Below are 18,709 nucleotides of genomic sequence, written 5' to 3' on the forward strand. Positions count from 1 at the left end.
TTTAAATTCATAAAATGTAGACAGGAATTCACAGACAAATGAGATGCCTTGATATTTGAATCGCGAGCTGTTTTTGCACCTGTTTATTTTGTTGTAACCGTACTGTCCTAAAAATATACAAAAAAAAACTTAAACATCTTACCACTCCATTAGAAATCTTATGGACTTGATTGGGTATCCTGATCAAGCAACATGTGTTATTTTTGCCACACAATTCATGACTACGATAATTTAGAATTATATTCCAGCTAAAGATACATGGCCATGACACACTTTTCATATAATACAGAAACCTTAATCTTAAATTGTGCTTCGATATTGTATGTTTAACCTTATGAAGTCTGTAGGACTGAACATATTTGAAATTAAAGAATGGGTGAAGACAAAGTAACATCCAAAGCAAAAAACAAAGTTTGAACAATGGGAGTGTCATAAAACAATTCAAGGATTGAGTTTCAAACTGAATCATGGTGGTGTCTGTGTCTCTGACTAATCAGCAGCTACATGATTCAGACCAAACATTGTGGTTCACCTGAGGTTATATCGAGTGATATACCTGAGGGTGGAAAACTTTGTTCACCATTGCAATGGAGTTTTCCTTAAGTCCGGCAAATCAAAGATGACAAGCAGGTTCTTGGGCTGTCAAGGGAAGAGGAATAGCATTATGTTCCCAGGAAGTTCCTTTGCAGTGCTAGGAAAGAATTAAAAGCACCCTTCACAATTCATTTTTAAATACTTTCAACTGAACTTTTTTAAAGTCTTTAAAGCAAGTGATTTAGAGTGACTTGTGAGCCAAGTTCTGAATAGAAAGCAGAAAGGTATCCAGTGAATTACAAGCAATCTCACATCCTTTCGCCTCAGTTTCTTCTTCTGAAAGAAGACTCATGCTGGAATACAGGTCCAATACTGCAAACAGCTCTCTGGTACAAGACAATAATAGGCCTTGAGGCAGTGAATATCAGCAACTTATTTTTGTATGGACAGTATGCACGAAGCATGGTCATCACATTGCAAGAAGGATTACGCCAAAATGACTTTGTAACACACAAGCACACATCAAAGCTTACACCATTGCAAGTATAAAACACCAGGAAAATCAAAATATCAATCAACATGCAATATTGGAGCTCTATGGTCTAGCTAATGCCCTCTCTTGATCTGGTACAATGGGACATACATTAGCAGCTCTAAGGAACCCTTCTCTATGTGCTATTTAAAGGGATTGCTGGTTGTTGTCTTTCAGATATAGCAACAGGATGTAATGTGGCAGGTCTCGGCTGACTTCAAAGATTCTGTGCAAACCAGTGGCTCCCAGCTATGAGTCAGTGGTGGGCATTTCCCTTAGAACATAGCACGAGTAGAATGAGCAGAAGAGAATCAGTACAGAAGATAATTACAAGGCATACAAGAGAAGGATCAGAGGCTGTTTGCAGGACTACAATTCCATTCATATGGGCAGCTCTTCATTACCTCATCAATGTGGTTATTCCTCACATGCACACCTAGACAATTAATGTCACCAGGCTATTATGTTATGGAAGACATGAGACAACATTAGAACTATAAATAGATACCTTACTTCGTCTTAAGCATAAAACTAAGGTCCTGATCACTTTATTCCAGTAGACTCATCTCTACATTTACTTTAGTACAATGAAATCATAAAAGGAAGAACGGGATCTCCAATGTGACTCATTTGAACTACTTTCACACACTTAATTTCATTAGCTAGGGGTGAACCATCCAAAAAAAGAAACTGCTCAATCATTGCTATTGACCAGAATTGGGTAAACTTTGTCTCCAACTGTACAGCTCACTATCACAGCAGAATCTATTTTCAGACAGACAATGGGGGAATTCAACCTCCTTATGTGGGCTCTTCAGCCCTGCAAAACATCATCTCTTTTTATTTCTTATAAGTGGTCCACAGCAATATCATCCCTGCAAAAAACCACCCCAACTAGCAATACTTACCAATAGAGGATACCACTGGACCAGGTAAATCAAATGGACATTTTCTGAATAAACTTGTGCCACATCTTCAACTTCACTGAACTCAATGATTCAAAAAAAAATGATTGACGCATGCCGAGTTCAATGGGCCTTCCCTGGGATCTGGGACCTGGATTGGGCAGGACGGGGGCGCAGCACAGGGTGGCAGTGGGGACAGGTGGGGGGGAGTTTAAAATGTAAAATCTAACTCCCTGAGACTGGGTGGCCAATCAGAGACTGGCAGATCCCTGTTGTTGGCAGTGCCATTAGGTTTGATGGCTGCTGCTACAATTGCTCCAATGACATCACCATAAATTACCACTGGAACCTTGGTCTCAAGTGAATGAGAGTAGGATGGCAGGCTGTGAGGTTGGAGGTCACAGGAAGAATTTGCAGGGGAAGGGGATGATTGGAGGTAAAAACGGGCTTTCATCTTGCTTTCATTCCCACTGCTGAGTTTCTCCGTTGAGCACTAGGTGATTTTGCATAGAGAATCTCCTCCTTAGATGTAAGCCTTCAAGAGACACAGGAAAAGCATTCCATTTGCATTGAATCCTCAGGTTGTCTCTAAATTCCAATGGGCTCAGGAACTATTGGTGTCAATTGGTTCATTTATGAACTGAACTAACATCCTACCAAATGACTAATTCTCTTCCTTTTCCACCTGAAACTTAATTAAGGGAGATTTTCCTACCTCTATGATTCTCTCCTGCAATTATGTGGGCCTAGCTGGCATGTTTCCTATCACAATGGACAGCATTAAACTCCACCATTAAAACTGCTCTGCCCCAGTCCCTTGTGATTTTGGACGCCTCCATCAGACTAAGGAGAAGAATCCCAGCTTCTCTAATCCATGCACCTGAGGATGACTATTGCTGAGAAAAGAAATATGATATCAAAACTTTTCATCTCACACTCATCAGAACAGATGCAAGAATGAAAACGTCAAAGGGAACAATAATTTATCTTGCATGAGAAAAGACAATTAATTGGCAAGTCAACTCTTGCTGGTTGAGGCATGACCATGGAGATTCAACAGGTGACTTATTGTCTCACATACTCTTGTTTAATTCAGAAAAACTGCAATGCCTGGACATGTTCTGTTTTTCTGCAGAGAGCAAATTTCTGCATTTGAATATATGTAGCTTTTAGCAAACAAATGTAATGCAATCCCAACTGTTAACTTTAATTTGGTTGTTAGTATAATTAATGTCAACTAATCAGCACCCTTTTCACATGTTATAAATTGCTGCTCCCTTTTAAAGTTGCCATTCTTGTAACTGTCCCAATGAGTGCAAGATGAAAAACTTTGACAACATGTCTCTTTGTTCAGCAATAATGAAGCTTACCATCAAGTGACTATATCTGAACTTTCACACCTCTGGAACAATTCGACAGAATTTCTTATACATCATCTCCAAACCCATTCTTCCTAAAATACAATGATCAGAATTAGACACTTATGAGTCCAGTTGACATTTGTAACACTATAACTTACCTGCTTTTGTATTCTATGCATCTATTTATAAAATCTAGAATAACATATTTTGTAAAAACAATAAGTTTTTCTGATACAGCCTTGCCATCTTCGACAAATTTGTGCACATACATCCCGTATACAACAGGCCGATTTGTTTTTACACCTGCTTTAGAATGGTATCCTTCAGTTTATATTGCCACTCCTTGCCTTTCCTACTAAAATGTATCAGTGTGAACTTCTCTGTGATAAATTCTTCCACCATACTTACTATGTTTAGCCCACTTACGTCCTATGAAGTTAGCACCAACCTCCTCACTGTTCATTGCATTCCAAGATTGGAGTCAACAGTAGATTTTGAAATAGCATTCCATATACCCAATTTTCACTTAATAATATATTAATATATCATGAGAATCATAAAACCAATATTTCTTCTTCCAGTTCAAAACTTAAATGTTCACCAATATCCTGTTTCTTCTCATTTAGCCAAATTTATATCCACTGTCACTACCTCTTCCATCTCCCATAGGCATCAACGTTGCTAACAAACTATCACCCGTCTCTTTATCAAAAATCAGTTGGAACTCCATATAGGCCACATTAATTGCATTGCCCTCACCAATCATCTGTTAGGACCACAAAAATCTCATGAAGTTAGTTAAATGCATTTGTTGTTTAACAAATCTGTGCTCACTTTTATTATTTAATCCACTGCTAATTTTCCTACTATTTTTTGTTTCTAAAAGCCTCCCTACCACCAAAATGAAAATGGCTGGCTTGAAGTTTGAGACTTTATCTTTATACTCTTTATTTGAATAAAAGTGTAACATTTATAACACTATACCATGTTGATACCTAAGGAGGATGGGAAGGTTTTGGTCAGCACCTCAACAATTTCCATCCTTACTTCTCTGCTGCTTTCTTATAACAACGCTCTGACCTATCAGAGGGAGAAGCTACACATATTCAAATGCAGGGACATGCCAGGTCTTGACAGTTCAGTGTTTCTGCTGCATCTCCACGCCAATAATGGCTCAATCGATCAGTACCCTCTTCTGATGCTGTTTAAATTGGTGTCTCATTTTCAAATCTGTTTCGATTGCTTGTCCTGATGAGTGCAAGATGAACAGCTTCAACTTATATTAGCAATGTTTAACATCCTTACTTCTTTCAGCAAACTAGGATGCATTCCGTACAGGCTTGGCAATGTAGCTAGTTCAAATAGAGCCTTTCTCATAGCATGTTTATCGATTTGAACTTATTCAGTATCTCAACTAACCAACCTTTTATTATGACTTTGGCAGGACTTTTCACCTTGAAAGAAAACAATGCAGCTGGGAGCAGAAGTAGTATCATTATGAATGTGTGATGGCCATATGGGAGATAATATTAATTTGCTTTACTTTTAATAAAAAATAAAATTATCAAGCTTCTCAATAGGATAGTTGTAGAGAGGTTATGGCCACTTGCGAGGGGACCAAAACTAGGGGCCTTAATTGTAGGTGAGTCACCAATAAATTCAAACAGAATTTCAGGAAATAAATGACAGTACCCAGAGAGTGATGATAATATATAGTTTTGTTTCATTTTGATTTGCTGAATCAATTAACTGAATTATTTTGAGTGGAAGTTAGATCAGTGCCCAATGAGAGAGGAATAGAGGTATGTAGCTGAGGCGAGATGAAGTAAAATGGGAAGATGGTCCCGTGGAGCATGGAACATAAACATGGCAAGGACCTGATTAGCTGAATGGCTCACTCTTGTGCTGTAATATCTGTACAATTCTAGAAAAGTCACAGTTAAGGGAAGAAAACTTTCAGCAGAGTGAGAAAAATATTGTCTTATTTAAGGGATCTAGATCTGTGAAAATGGGTATACACAACATGCAAACCAAGTGATCTGTCCCACATCCTTAGAATAAAACAGTTGTTATTTGTGCTAGCCATATAACATTTGTTATGTTTCGGTCACTCTGTATCCTTAAACTACCCAAAGACAACATGTTTGCATTGAAAGATAATGAACTCAATCCTTACAGTTATGAATTCCTGGAATCACATAATTAGATACACTGTGCAACATACAAGGTGGAAAGGTGCCAGGAAAAGACTTTCTATAATGGTGACTCCTCCCCTGCAGATACAGGGAGATGATTCAACAAAAAGACTGGTGATGACCCCTAGGCTTGTACATAATATTATCAAAAGCAAAGGAAAGGTACTAAAATCTTTCTGAATTGGACCTGAACAAATATGAAATCATATGGGATGGTAACTGATAAAGGCACATTGTAGCAAATGGCTGCTGGACTGGAACAGAGATAATACAAGGTTAAAGGAAAAACAGTAGTCGTGGGGGATCCCACAATGACTGGGATCAATATAATCTCCTGCAAGCAGGAATGGACTTTCAAGTATGCTTCCCAAATACCAGGGCTCCAACTTGCATCAGGCAAATGCAAATTTCTGTTTTGAAAGCAATCTGATATTGAAGTTAATATAGAATGAAAGACCTATAATACAGGAGCTAGATCCAAAATAATAAGACCATAAGATATAGGAGCAGAATTAGGCCAATTGACATGTCAAGTCAGCTCCACTATATGATTATGGCTGATATGATTCTCAAACCCACCTTCCTGCCTTCTCCACGCAACCTTTGGTCCCCTTACAAATCAAGAATCTATTTATCTCCATTTTCAATACACTCAATGACTTTATGAGGCAGTGAGCCATCCTCTAGCTGAAGAAATTCCTCTTCTTCTCAGTTCTAAAGGGTCTCCCCTTCAATCTGAGGCTGTGCCTCAGGTCCTAGTGTCTGCTACTAGTGGAAACATCTTCTACATGTTACTCTATCCAGGCCTCTCAGCATTCTGAAAATTTCAATGAGATTCCCCGTTATCCTTCAAAAATCCAGCAAGTACAAATCTAGAATCCTGAAATGCTCCTTACATGACAAGCCCTTCATCCCCGGGATCATTCTTGTAAAACTTTTCTGGACCCTCTCCAATGCCAGCACATCCTTCTTTAGATACAGGGCTCAAAACTGCTCACAATATTTCAAATGCAGTCTGACCAGAGATTTGTACAGCCTCAGCAAAACATCCTGCACTTGTATTCTAACCCTCTGGAAATGAATGCTAACATTGCATTTGCCTTCCCAGCTGCCAACTGAACCAGCATTTAATTTTGAGAGAATCCTAAACCAGGATCCCTTGTACTTTAGATTTCCAAAAACTTTCCCAATTTAGAAAATAGTCTACACCTCTATTCTTCCCATCAAAGTGCACAAACTCACACATTCCCATAATGCATTCCATCTGCCACTTTTTTGCCCACTCTCCTAGCCTATCTAAGTCCTTCTACAAGCTCCCTGTCTTCTCAGTATAACCCGTCCCCTCACCTATCTTTGTGTTATCTGCAAATGTAGCAACAATGCCCTCAGTTCTTTTGGCTAGATTGTTAATGTATAACATGAAAAATTGTGGCCCTAACACTGACTTCTGTAGATCTCCACTAGTCACCGGCTGCCATCCTGAAAAAGACCTCTTTATCCCCACTCTCTGCTTTCGACCAGTAAGCCATTCCCCTACCCATGCAAGTACATTGCCTCTAACACTACAGAGTCTTATTTTGTTTAGCAGCCTCCTGTGCAGCACTTGTCAAAGGCCTTGTGGAAATCCAAACTGATCACATCCATTTGCTTTCCTTTGTCTTACCTCCTCACAATCTCCTCAAAGAATTCTATCAGATTTGTCACGTATGACCTCCCCTTGACAAAGCCATGCTGACTCAGCCCTGTTTTACTATGCACTTCCAAGTACTCCACACATAATCTCATCCTTAAAAATGGACTCTAAAATCTTACCAACAACCTACATCAGGCTAATGGCCTATAATTTCTCATCTTCTGCCTCACTTCCTTCTTAAAGAGGGGTGTTACATTAGCCATTTTCCAGTCCTCTGGGACCCTCCCTGGCTCCAGTGATTCCTGAAAGATCACCACCAATGCTTCAACAATCTCCTCAGTCACTTACGTTAAACCCTTGGGTATAGTCCAACTGGTCTGGGTGATTTATTCACCTTCAGACCTTTCAGCTTCCCCAACATCTTCTCCTTTGTGATGGCCAGTACACTAAGCCCCATGTCCGACTGTCCTGAAGTACTGGTATGCTGCTGGTGTCTTCCACCACGAAGACAGATGCAAAGTACCTATTTAGTTCCTCTGACATTTCTTTGTTCCCCATTATTACTCCTCAAGCCTCATTTTCCAACAGTCCGGTGCTCACTCTTACCTTATATTTATCTAAAAAAATGTCTTGCAACCTTTTTTTAAATTACGAGCTAACTTAACCTCATATTTCATCTTCTCCCCACTTATTGCTTTTTTAGTTATCCTCTGCTGGTGTTTAAGGGCTTCCCAATCCTCGGGCATCCCACTAATCTTCACCGCGTTCTATGCTCTTTCTTTTGATTTTATTTGTGTTGATTTCTCTTGTGAGCTATGGTTGCCTCATCCTCCCCTTCATATGTTTCTTCTTCTTTGGGATGGATTTCTGCCGTGCTTCCAGAATCACTCCCAGGATCTCCTGCCATTGCTGCTTCACTATCTTCCCTGTGAGGCTCTTCTTCCAATCAACTCGGGCCAGCTCCTCCCTTATGCCTTTGTAGTTACCTTTCCTCAATTGTAATACCATTACATCTGATTCGACCTTCTCCCTCATAAACTGCAGTGTAAATTCTATCATATTATGGTCACTGCTTTTAGGGGTTTCTTCACCTTAAGCTCTCTAAACAAGTCTGCCTCACTACACATCACCAAATCCAGAATTACCTGTTCGCGAATGAGCTCTACCACAAGCTGCTCCAAAAAAACCATCTTGTGGACATTCAACAAATTCTTTTTCTTGGGATCTGTTACCAACCTGATTTTCCTAGTTCACCTGTATATTGAAGGCCCCCATGATTATTGTTTTAATGCCTCTCTAACATGATTTTCTATCTCTTGATTTATATCTTTCCCACATCCTGAATTCTGCAAGGAGCCTATATCACTTCTTGCTATTGATCGAATTTCATCTTCACTTACGAGGCAACCTGCCTCCTCTGCCTATCTGCCTGTCCTTTTGATAGGATGTGTATCCTTGGAAGTTTAGTTCCCAGCCCTGATTCCCTTGCAGCCACACCTTTGTGATTCTCACAGCATCGTATCTACTGACTGCAATCTGCTACAAGCTCATTTATCTTGTTTCATATACTGTGTGCATTTAAATACAATACCCTTAGTCCTGCGGTGATTGTCCTCCAACTCATAGTTGTCCCTTCATCTGCTATGCTTGAAGTTAGACCCCTGACTCTTTCCGTACTTTCTGTCCTATTACTTGTTCTAGAAACATTAATAACTTCTCCTGAGCCAACACACACACACACACAATTCTTCCAGTGCTCTGGTCCCAGTATGATCCAAGGTGAGCCCATCCTATTGGACAGCTCCTTCCTTCCCCAATACTGATGCCAATTTCTTCCACATGTATCTTTCAGCCACACATTTACTTCTTTAATCTCGTTGACCCTATGCCAATTTGCTTGTGGCTCAGATAGTAATCAGACAGTATTACCTTTTTGTTTCTGCTTCTTAATTTAGCCCCTGGCTGCTCATATTCCCTCAGCAGAACCTCTTTCCTCTTTCTACTATATCATTGGTACCCATATGGACCATGACAACCACATCTTTCCCCTCCCACTCCAAGTTCCTCTTCAGCCCAGATGAGATATCCTGAACCCAGGCACAAGGCAGGCAACAGAGCATTCAGGACTCTCGATCCTGGCCACAGGGAATAGTGTCTATTCCCCTGACTATACTGTCCCTGATTATAACTACATTTCTCTTTTCTCCCACCTTTTGAATGGCTCCTTGTACCATGGTGCTACGGTCAATTTTTTCATCTTTCCCACAGCTTTCACTCTAGGAGTCTGGAATGTGCTGCCAGGGGTAATGGTGGGGGCAGATATGATGGGGCATTTAAGAGGCTTTTAGATAAGCACATGAAATGCAAAGAATGGAGGAATATGGACTAAGGGCAGGAAAAAGGGAATAGCTTAATTTGGCGTCATGTTTGACACAATATCATGGGCTGAAGGGCCCATTCTGTGCTGTATTGTTCTATGCTCACACTGTCATCCACACAGGGAGCAAGAATCTCAAACCTGTTAGACAAGCTCAAGGGCTGAGAATCCTTCAGCACTATCTCCTGGATCCCTCTACCTGCCTTGCTTGTAGTCATACCCTCCTGTTTCTGACCGCTGACTGAACTTGAGTTAGTTAAGAGATGTTGACTGTCTTCTGGACCAGAGCATCCAGGTAACTCTCCCCCATCTTATGTGTCACAATATTCAAAGTTCAGATTCCAACACAAAACTTTGAGCTGGAGTTCTTCAAGCAACCAACATTTGCTACGGATGTAATCACTACAAACCCCACTGGGGTCCACCAGCAACTTCTTCAAGCAGGTACAACACATCACCTGCCCTGGCATAGGAATTATCTTTGCTTAGTTCTTAATTTGTATTTTTTTTAAATTTCCACTGGTCTTTTAGTTTGTAATCTGTAAATATTTCTCCTATTTACCTTCAGTCTGAAGTAACCTACAATAGATAGTTTAATTAGCAGCTATTACCAACCAATAAACTTACTGTTTACCTGTGATGTTACTTTCTCTTTTGTGCTGGCCCCTTGATCCTAGGCTTCAATTAATCCTGTTAAAAAAATCAACTTTACAAACAATGAACCAAAAAAGTAAGCGAAAAGCACCTCTTCCCTTCTGCACCAAATTCCCACACTGCCCCCAAATTCCCCAAATTGTATACTTACTCAGGCTGTGTCTCACTCTGGATGTGATCTCTCTTTCCTGACTGTGCAAAGCTTTCTGATCTAAAGCATCTGAGGCAGGAGTGGCTGTACTGATGAGATGGTGGGCTACAAGGAAATCTTCCTGGGAACTTAATATTAATGATTCAGGCACATGCATGAGAAAAATGATATGTAAGTTTGCTGATGATACAGAAGAATGCAGAAAATTGTTGTGGTTCAGTTCATACCAAGTAAATAGATATAAGCATAGCTATTCAAGGGAGAGATTAATCTGTAAGTGATTAGGGAAGAGAGGAAAGTTGGAGTGATGGAGGTCAAAGGCTTCTTAGAGACCTGAAGAAGCTCATTCTAGTCCACAACTAAACCTAAAATAGCTTGCTGTATCTCTTCTAGCCCATAATTCAGTTCCCAGCTGGGGTTTATCAAAACTGGGAAGGACCACTGCTCACTCGCTTCTTAAATAAAATTCCAGATTGGGTTCTAATGATGTCCTCATCAGACACCATTGTCAAAAATACTGTCTTTCAGATGAGACACAAATTAAGGCCTCATCCATTCCCTTGAATGGGGATGAAAGATCCAAATGGGTAATATTTTGGAGAAGCACTGAGCAGTTCTTATTGGTGTCCTGACAATCATAATTCCTCGATCAGCATTGCTAAAATAGTTTATTCAGTTATTATCATATTGCTGTTTATGGGAGTTTGCTAAATGCAAATTAGCTGCTGTATTTCCTACATTTAAAACAATGACTAGCATCAAATAGGATGTCATTGGCTGTAAAGCATTTTATGATGGTTGAGATCATGAAAGGTGCATTTCAAAAATGTAAGTCTTCTTTTCATTTCCCATTGAGTGGAATATAATTTCTCAATGTGGTCCCAGTGCGCAAAGCTCCCCATCTGGATGAAATTGCCCATTAATACATTCTGCAGTTAAGCAGCAAGGGCTAATTTTGTTTTCTAAGAAAAGGGACAATCAAAGTTTATCAAGTGTTATGTGTTTGGGAGATAGATACGACACTGAAATGAATTTAAAAAATGAAAATGTTTTATCAGGTATAAAGGGTGAAACTTTCAAGACAACATTGCTGGCATGGTGCCTTACAGATCAATAGGTCCAACAATTAGGAGCAGACATTAGTGAATTTGATTTGCAATTCTCCTGAATTTCCTGTTATCAATCACTAGAAAATGGGAGGCTTGTGAAATTGACATTTTGAGTTCACCTGCAACTGCTTGAGCCATCTTCCCAATAACTAAGGCTTCTGTCCAAATTTTCTCCTCCTTAAATTTGTTAAATAGGCCTTCAAGATAAATAGTGCACAATCCAACTTGATACATGAATTGAGGTTCTTTTGTAAGACTTTTTTTATCTAGTGAATTTCCGTTATTGTAATATTAACAACAAATCTGAATTATGTGCAGAGTTTATCATTTTTGACACTACTTAGTTTGACAGCACTGTTTCATAGCTGATAACTCTTCATCTTCAAGTAGGAATTAGCATGTTTGTTCGCTTCTCACCTTATACATTCAGGGTCTTACCTTTACAGACACTACTTTCAGAAGGATGAATGGGAAATCAGAGGGCAGATCACCAAGGAAAATTTCCAAAATTCTTAGTTAACTATTCATATGGTGTGATTGCCCTGGGCTAGTTTACCCGCCTGTCATACTGGTTTGAAAAATTACATGGTACGAGGGACTAAAAGGTAGAAAGAGGCATGAAATAGGGTACAAATTAATAAATAGGCTTGCCTTTCTCTGACGTAGCTGTACATCTGATAGTTCCTTTTGTTCAACTCCTTTAATATATTGTTTCATAAAAAGAAGAACTAATGCAATAAATCTCTTGAACACAAACTCAGATATAAATGGTAACTTATCATCTCTCAATTGCCAAAAATGAAGGAGAGCTGCCTATGATTTTTAACATTACCAGCTTTGTCACTGAGGAAAATTTCCACTATACCATGATGTTGCAGTTAATTTGCACCTAAAGAGGGTTATCCCTGCATTTATACTTACAGAGTACTTTAGCCAAACTAAAGGAATCAGCAATCCTTAGCTCATTATCTCCTTAAATAAGGGATTGACACATCTAGGAGTCTGCATGCTACCATCTCTCCTCCAATGCATATAAATGTCCACCCTAGACTGCAAGCCACTGTTCAGTGTCCAATGGAAATACAGATCCCAAGAAAGATAAAATTAGGATAGCTAGTAGGCCAAATCCATAATTACATCAAAGTTTGTAAATGTGTAAAATCTTTCTTGGTTATTTTATTTAGAAAGTGAATGATTTGAGACCATTTTCATTCACAGCAGTTTCATCAGTGAATAAATTAAAGGACACTTTTGGCCTTCAAATACACAGGGAGCAAAGGATTAGCACACTATGACATCTGAGTAGGATACTGCTGTGTAAAATAAATAATTATCCAATCAAAGAACACCTTTGCTTTTGTGCATCTAGCCCAACTGCTTTACTGTGAATGTTGGTGGGTAGTTTGTGTCATTGTACAGTGTAAACCGATGAGTACAGTGTGGCCTGGTAGGAGCTGCCCAGCAGTCCTGGAGCATGCTCAGTGCAGACTTGCAGCCTTGTAACAATTAAAGACCTGTTGGCTCAAGTCACGTTGGAATGTAGAAAGGAAGAAATTATGTTCCCTGTATACCGCATGCCACAGGAATTCATATTCTGACTGAGTATCAATCACTGTTACTCTCTTCAAGTTACCAGTCAACTGACCAGCTTTGGCAGCACTGTCCTCTGAGTCATGTTGGGATTGGAATCACTATTCTGATTGGATTTCAGTTTATTGGCAATGCTGGCAGAAGTAGGAGGTAGTTTAACCACTGCATCCATGAGGGTAGTAGGGCTTGCTGACATGCGTTTGACAAACGTTGCTTTGTCATTCGTTGGCGGCTTTGGCAGACGTCTCCGAAGCCAAGGGTGCCTTAAGGCCTGTGCTGGTGTCATGCGTGAGGCAGGATCCCACTCCAGGCAGTGTTTCAGGAAGTCAATGAAGGATTGATCATCACAACCCTTTAGGGCACTGACCCAATCCCGCTGACCAGGGGGACCTCGAGTTTTTCCTCTTCGAGATCGTCCACCATTCAAATGCACTGTCCCATCAGGAAGTGTTACAATAGAAGAATATCTAGGATAACCCTTAGAACTGATGAACATTTTGGCCCTTTTGGAACATTCCAGAAGTACTTTAGATGGCATTCCTAATAATTCCATCATGCAAGCAAGTTGATCTCCCTCATCTTCCCCTGGCAACAGCGGATGACCAGTCAGCAATTCAGCAAGAATGCATCCCAAACTCCACATATCAATAGCCATCCCATATTGTGCTCCTAGAATCACCTCAGGAGCTCGGTAAAAACGTGACTGAATGTATGTGTATATTTTTTGATGGTCATAACAGCTGGATCCAAAGTCAATCACTTTTACTCCACTACGGCCCTGTTGCTTCAACAGGATGTTCTCAGGTTTCAAGTCACAATGGATGATATGGCTTTTATGCAAAGCATCAAGGCACTGCAGGATGGAGTGTGCAAATTTACGGACCAGGGGCAGACTGAATCCTTGAAACTTATTCTTCTTGATGAGTTCATAGAGGTTCATACTTAGTAGTTCAAAGGTCATACATATGTGGTTACGGAAGGAAAAACTCTCATAGATATGGATAACATTCATGTTGTTGTCCTTGTCTTGCTTCCTCAGATGGTCTAGTATTTTGATTTCCTCTGCTGCTTGCCTGTGAAATCGCTTTTCATTCCTCACCATTTTCAGGGCGATGTATTGGTGGAGTTTGTGGTCATAAGCTTTCACCACTTGCCCAAAGCTGCCTTTCCCAATTACCTTGATGACTTCATATCGATAGGCTATATGATCATGTGGCACATACAGATAAGAACCCTGATCATCATCATAGCTATTATTATTTGGTGCTCCAATAATTCCTGGTCTCTTTTTAGAATTTGGTCCAACAAAATAGATTTCTGAATAGCTAGCTATTTCCTGTTCCTCATATGGTGTAAGTTTGTGTATATAGTGTTTCTTTGCCTCCATTGCAGTCATCGACTCCCCTTTAGGCCTGGTAGAGATGTCATAGGATTTTATGGAACTGGAGCTGCCTTTTAGTTGGATAGAACTCTCCAGTTTGTGAGAAGACAGGGTACTTTTATCAATGGCACTCACACTATTGTTTGGTGTTGCACATGCTGTCAATTTTGACTCGGCTTCTTCATACAATTCTTGACCTTGGAAGTGTTGATCACCTCCAACACGAAATTGATCAGTCATGGTACCTGTATAGTCACTCTCCTGAAACAGAAGAAAATCAAATTCCTGTTGTGAATGCTTGATGAAATTATCTCAAAAAGTATAAACCTACATGGAAATGTGTTATTAATACCTCTAAATACTGTATTATGATTTATGAAGGATATATGATGCATGATTTTCTCTCCAAAGTTCAACTCATACAAGGCTTATAAACTCCTCCAAAGTTTGAGTAGGTTTCTTTATTACTTTACTTCCATGCCCTTGGATAAAAATAATAAAGGTTTGTTGTCTGATAGTCGATCCTTCCAGTCAATCACCTTGAGTCTAGATGATTTCTCGATTTTTATTATTCTCTTTCTACACTGCCATGGACACTCTGCCTCCGACCTTCATTTGCTTGTTGCTCCTAAGAATATTGCACCTTAAACTCTCTTCAACTTTCATAAATTCTCAAGAATTGGTGTTGAAATTAAGACCTATTGTACCATCTCCAATCTAACTACTAGGACATGAAAAGTAATTGCTAAACTGTATATCTGTTCTCAATTACTTTACATTCTTGCAGGACAAACAGTCACAGAATTACTGCACAAATCTTTCCTTTTAAAACAAATAGTACCACTAAATGCCTGTTAAAGGGCACAGAAATGTGACCTTGTTATCTTTTCATCTTAGTGACCTCATATGCTGACTGTACATCTACCTACATGAAATGATTGTGTGAAGTCTCACTTCCAGACTCGAAAAGTCCAAAATCACATTTATTAACAATCTGACATGAGATCACTAAGGGAAACTCTAAGGATGGCGGTGTAGGAAAATGTAGAAAAAAAGTGGATGTTGGTAAGGGAGGGATACTCTTTGAACACTGTATAAATCAGCCATTAGTGTTTAATGTTGTTGAAACCTCATATGCCACTTTGGTAAAATTAAAAATCAGTTGACTATAATGTATGAAAAACCTTAATTGAGAATGTAGACTTCCTTAATATAAAAGTACAAAAATGTTGTGAGGACACTCATCTTAGAAGATACACAATTGTCACATGATCATACCAATAATCATAATCTGACTGAACACATCAGTATCAAATAAGGGCAACCAGTGTCCTTTCTATTTTATTACAATTACGTGTGACTTGAATGGATGCCAACTTACTAACACTGTGCTTCCCCTTGATTGCTGCAAGTGCATTTCATTCAATTATTCTAGTGGTTCTCCTAGATGCAACCTGAGGATGAGAATTGTGAGAGGTAATTCGTTGCTCATGCTCTACGAAAGGTTTCTGGAACTGAAAGCATCCCCCTCCTGTGGCAAATGGTTCCTAGCAAGGAGCTGCTGCTTGTTGCTTGCCATTTTTAGGTATTCTGGAATTTCATTCCAGTTCCACTGGAAAGGTTTTGTGAAAGGGAAGGCTCACCCCCACCTTCTAAAGGACAATTAGGAATGGGCAATGAATGCAAGACAAGCCAGCAGTGCCCACATCCTATGAACCAGTAAGTATTAAAATAAAATGGGTCCTGGCACACACTGCAGACCTCAATGACACAGCCACAGGCACGTGAATTCTTCTGCCACTCCTGAATTGATCAATTCGTCATCCAATTTGAGGTGCTCGTGCCCATCCAGTGTTCTGCTCTTTGTGAGCTTTCTGCACAATTTCCCTGACAACACGACTGAATCAATGAGAAGAGGGCTGACTGTTATTGAGTGTGACATGGAGGAGCTAATGTAAGACTTCTAAGGAGGTTGCTAAATAGAGGAAATGCAAATAACTGCCATTAGGAGAGAAGGGGAGCCATGGTGTGAGATCCTGAGTTATGTAGCTCGCCGTCCCTCTCCCCCAACCAAAACCACAATGAGAGTTAGCTGTACAACTGTGAATTACAGAGGGTTAATACAGTGGCTAATGTGCTACTTTGTCTACTATTGTCAAACCATTGAACATTTTACACTACTGGCCTAAGGTTCTGGAGGCGAGAAGAGTTTGGTCCTTGATGGCAATGCCTTTCCCTCCTGTTGGCACAAGTGAAATTTTTGGGAGATTTCACGTGATAGTTAACTGTGGATATAGGCCAGGCCTGAAATTGTGCCATTTTCTGTGCCAATTGCCTCAATGGGCTGCAAGTGCCAGCTGGCCCTGTAGTACAGGTTATTGCGAAGGACAGCAAAACATTAGTGAGGCATTTGATTGTCTCTTGCTGAACTGCTGTCTTTTTCATGTTTTGTTGCAATCTATGGCCACAGCTGGTTTATGAAAGGCGGCATTTAAATTCCCAGGCATCCTAGAATATAATATCCTTTAACACAAGGAGCACCATCCCTAGAGGATAAGCAAATGTTCTTATCGAGGAAAATCACTCAGAAATACCTCATGAAATCACACAGGCAATAGGAGCAGGAGATTTCACATTGGACACAATTCATCTGCTTGTCCTACTAACCCAAAAATTATATTTGAAAGGTCATAACAGGTAATCTAATGTAGACATGTTAACTCTCATCATATAGGGTCATTAAGTTTTTCAACAAATGATTACTGTCTGCAACTGTCTCCTGTCCTATGACATTTTGCATCTCACATCATATTTTGGATGAACTAGCATGCTGAAAGTCACAGTGTCACAGTGCTAGGAACTTGTCCATCAAGCTACATCAAACAGTAATCCACAACATCTTAATAATGAGGCAGAGTGATGGCAGAATAAGGAAAGAAAACACAGTAAATCCTGCATTCTGGATCCCACTATCTGACAGGGCTTCCCACCCAATGTGCCCAACTGATTCAAGAATTGTTCTGCTCAGTCACATGAAGACCCAAGGCAGGAACTCTCAACCCTGACATCATCATCAAATTGAGGGATAGCCAATGATGACAATGCTATGCTTGATCTGTCAAATGACTAACCCATTACCATGATAAGTCTGTTCAGTATATCTGACAGCACCATACATACAACATGGCTACTCACAGTTATTATGAGTAATAAATAATTTGTTCTTCTGTCATCTTATTCCAGATGGTTAGTGTGTTCTAGAATTGCATATAGAAACTTTCTCAGCAATATGTTCATCTAGTTCCATGGAGCTATAATTTGATAGACCATGTCTCTATCTGTAAACTTGTTTTTATATTATTTAACAAAGATCTAGGTAATTTTGTATTTTTCAAAGTGACAAATATCTCTTCTGATCAAATGTAAAACTTAGAGCCTTGAAGGTATTTAAAGAGGAGGCAGATTTTTGAAAAAATCAAATGGAAGGCTATGAGGAGGAAACAGCAAAGACGAATTGAGGCCTGAGGCAGATCAGCCACGATCTTTTGAATGGCAGGGCAGGCTTAAGGGGCCTACTCCTGATCCTAGATCTAATGCTCTTAGCGTTGTGTCAGGTCAGTTGAAACATTGTCTAAGATCAGGATTCCTCTGTACTGCCCACAAAACCAGGGATAAGCATTGAAACACAGCAGTGGAGTTTCACTATAATGTGCACCAATGGAAGTGCCACCAGCAGAAACTTCCAAAAGCTGTGCAATTATATATTTCTTTTGTGCCATGAATTTGGACTCACTGGGAATTAGATTAAGGCTGACCATACATATTTCATTTTCCATTTTAATAGCCAGCAGACAGAAGAGGCCTTCATTCTATTTCTATGTATTGTTCAGGAAAAGAAACCTTTAGTCATATATCACATATATCAGAGAATATGGGGCCATATTTTGTTATCCTAATGCTGGGTAAATCTTTACCATGTTGCTGAAAATGAATTTGGCAGGACCATATGTTCAAATTTTCTAGTTGTTGGTCATAATATTGACTGGTGCAGTCAATGTAGAAAGCATGGCAGTTCATGAGGCATGCATGATCTCATCATGTGCACTCACAGTGATATTGGGTTCAGGCTCTTAAATGCTGCCTCAATTTTGATTTCTCTGAGTTTGAAACCTTCAGCAAGGTGAGTAAGTTCAAAGACTGCGTGAAACATGGCAACTCAGTCAGATTGTGAACTTTGGGGAAGTGTCATGCAGTATCAGCTATAGCAGGAACTGCAGATGCTGGAGA

The 18,709-nt window shown here is 39.8% G+C and overlaps 1 protein-coding gene across 1 annotated transcript in view; it reads right to left on the reverse strand.

Moving 5' to 3' along the window:
* Nucleotides 1–13,087: 13,087 nt before the first annotated feature.
* Nucleotides 13,088–18,709, reverse strand: part of LOC109933832 (dual specificity tyrosine-phosphorylation-regulated kinase 2-like) — a 9,847-nt gene continuing 4,225 nt past the window's right edge. Inside the window, exon 2 of the mRNA XM_020532754.2 lies at nt 13,088–14,683. Within this exon, the coding sequence (XP_020388343.2) occupies nt 13,088–14,683 (1,596 nt within the window). The remainder of the gene's footprint in view (nt 14,684–18,709) is intronic.

The sequence above is a fragment of the Rhincodon typus genome, chromosome 16 (assembly GCF_021869965.1).
Source record: "Rhincodon typus isolate 14 chromosome 16, sRhiTyp1.1, whole genome shotgun sequence".
Lineage (NCBI taxonomy): Eukaryota > Metazoa > Chordata > Chondrichthyes > Orectolobiformes > Rhincodontidae > Rhincodon > Rhincodon typus.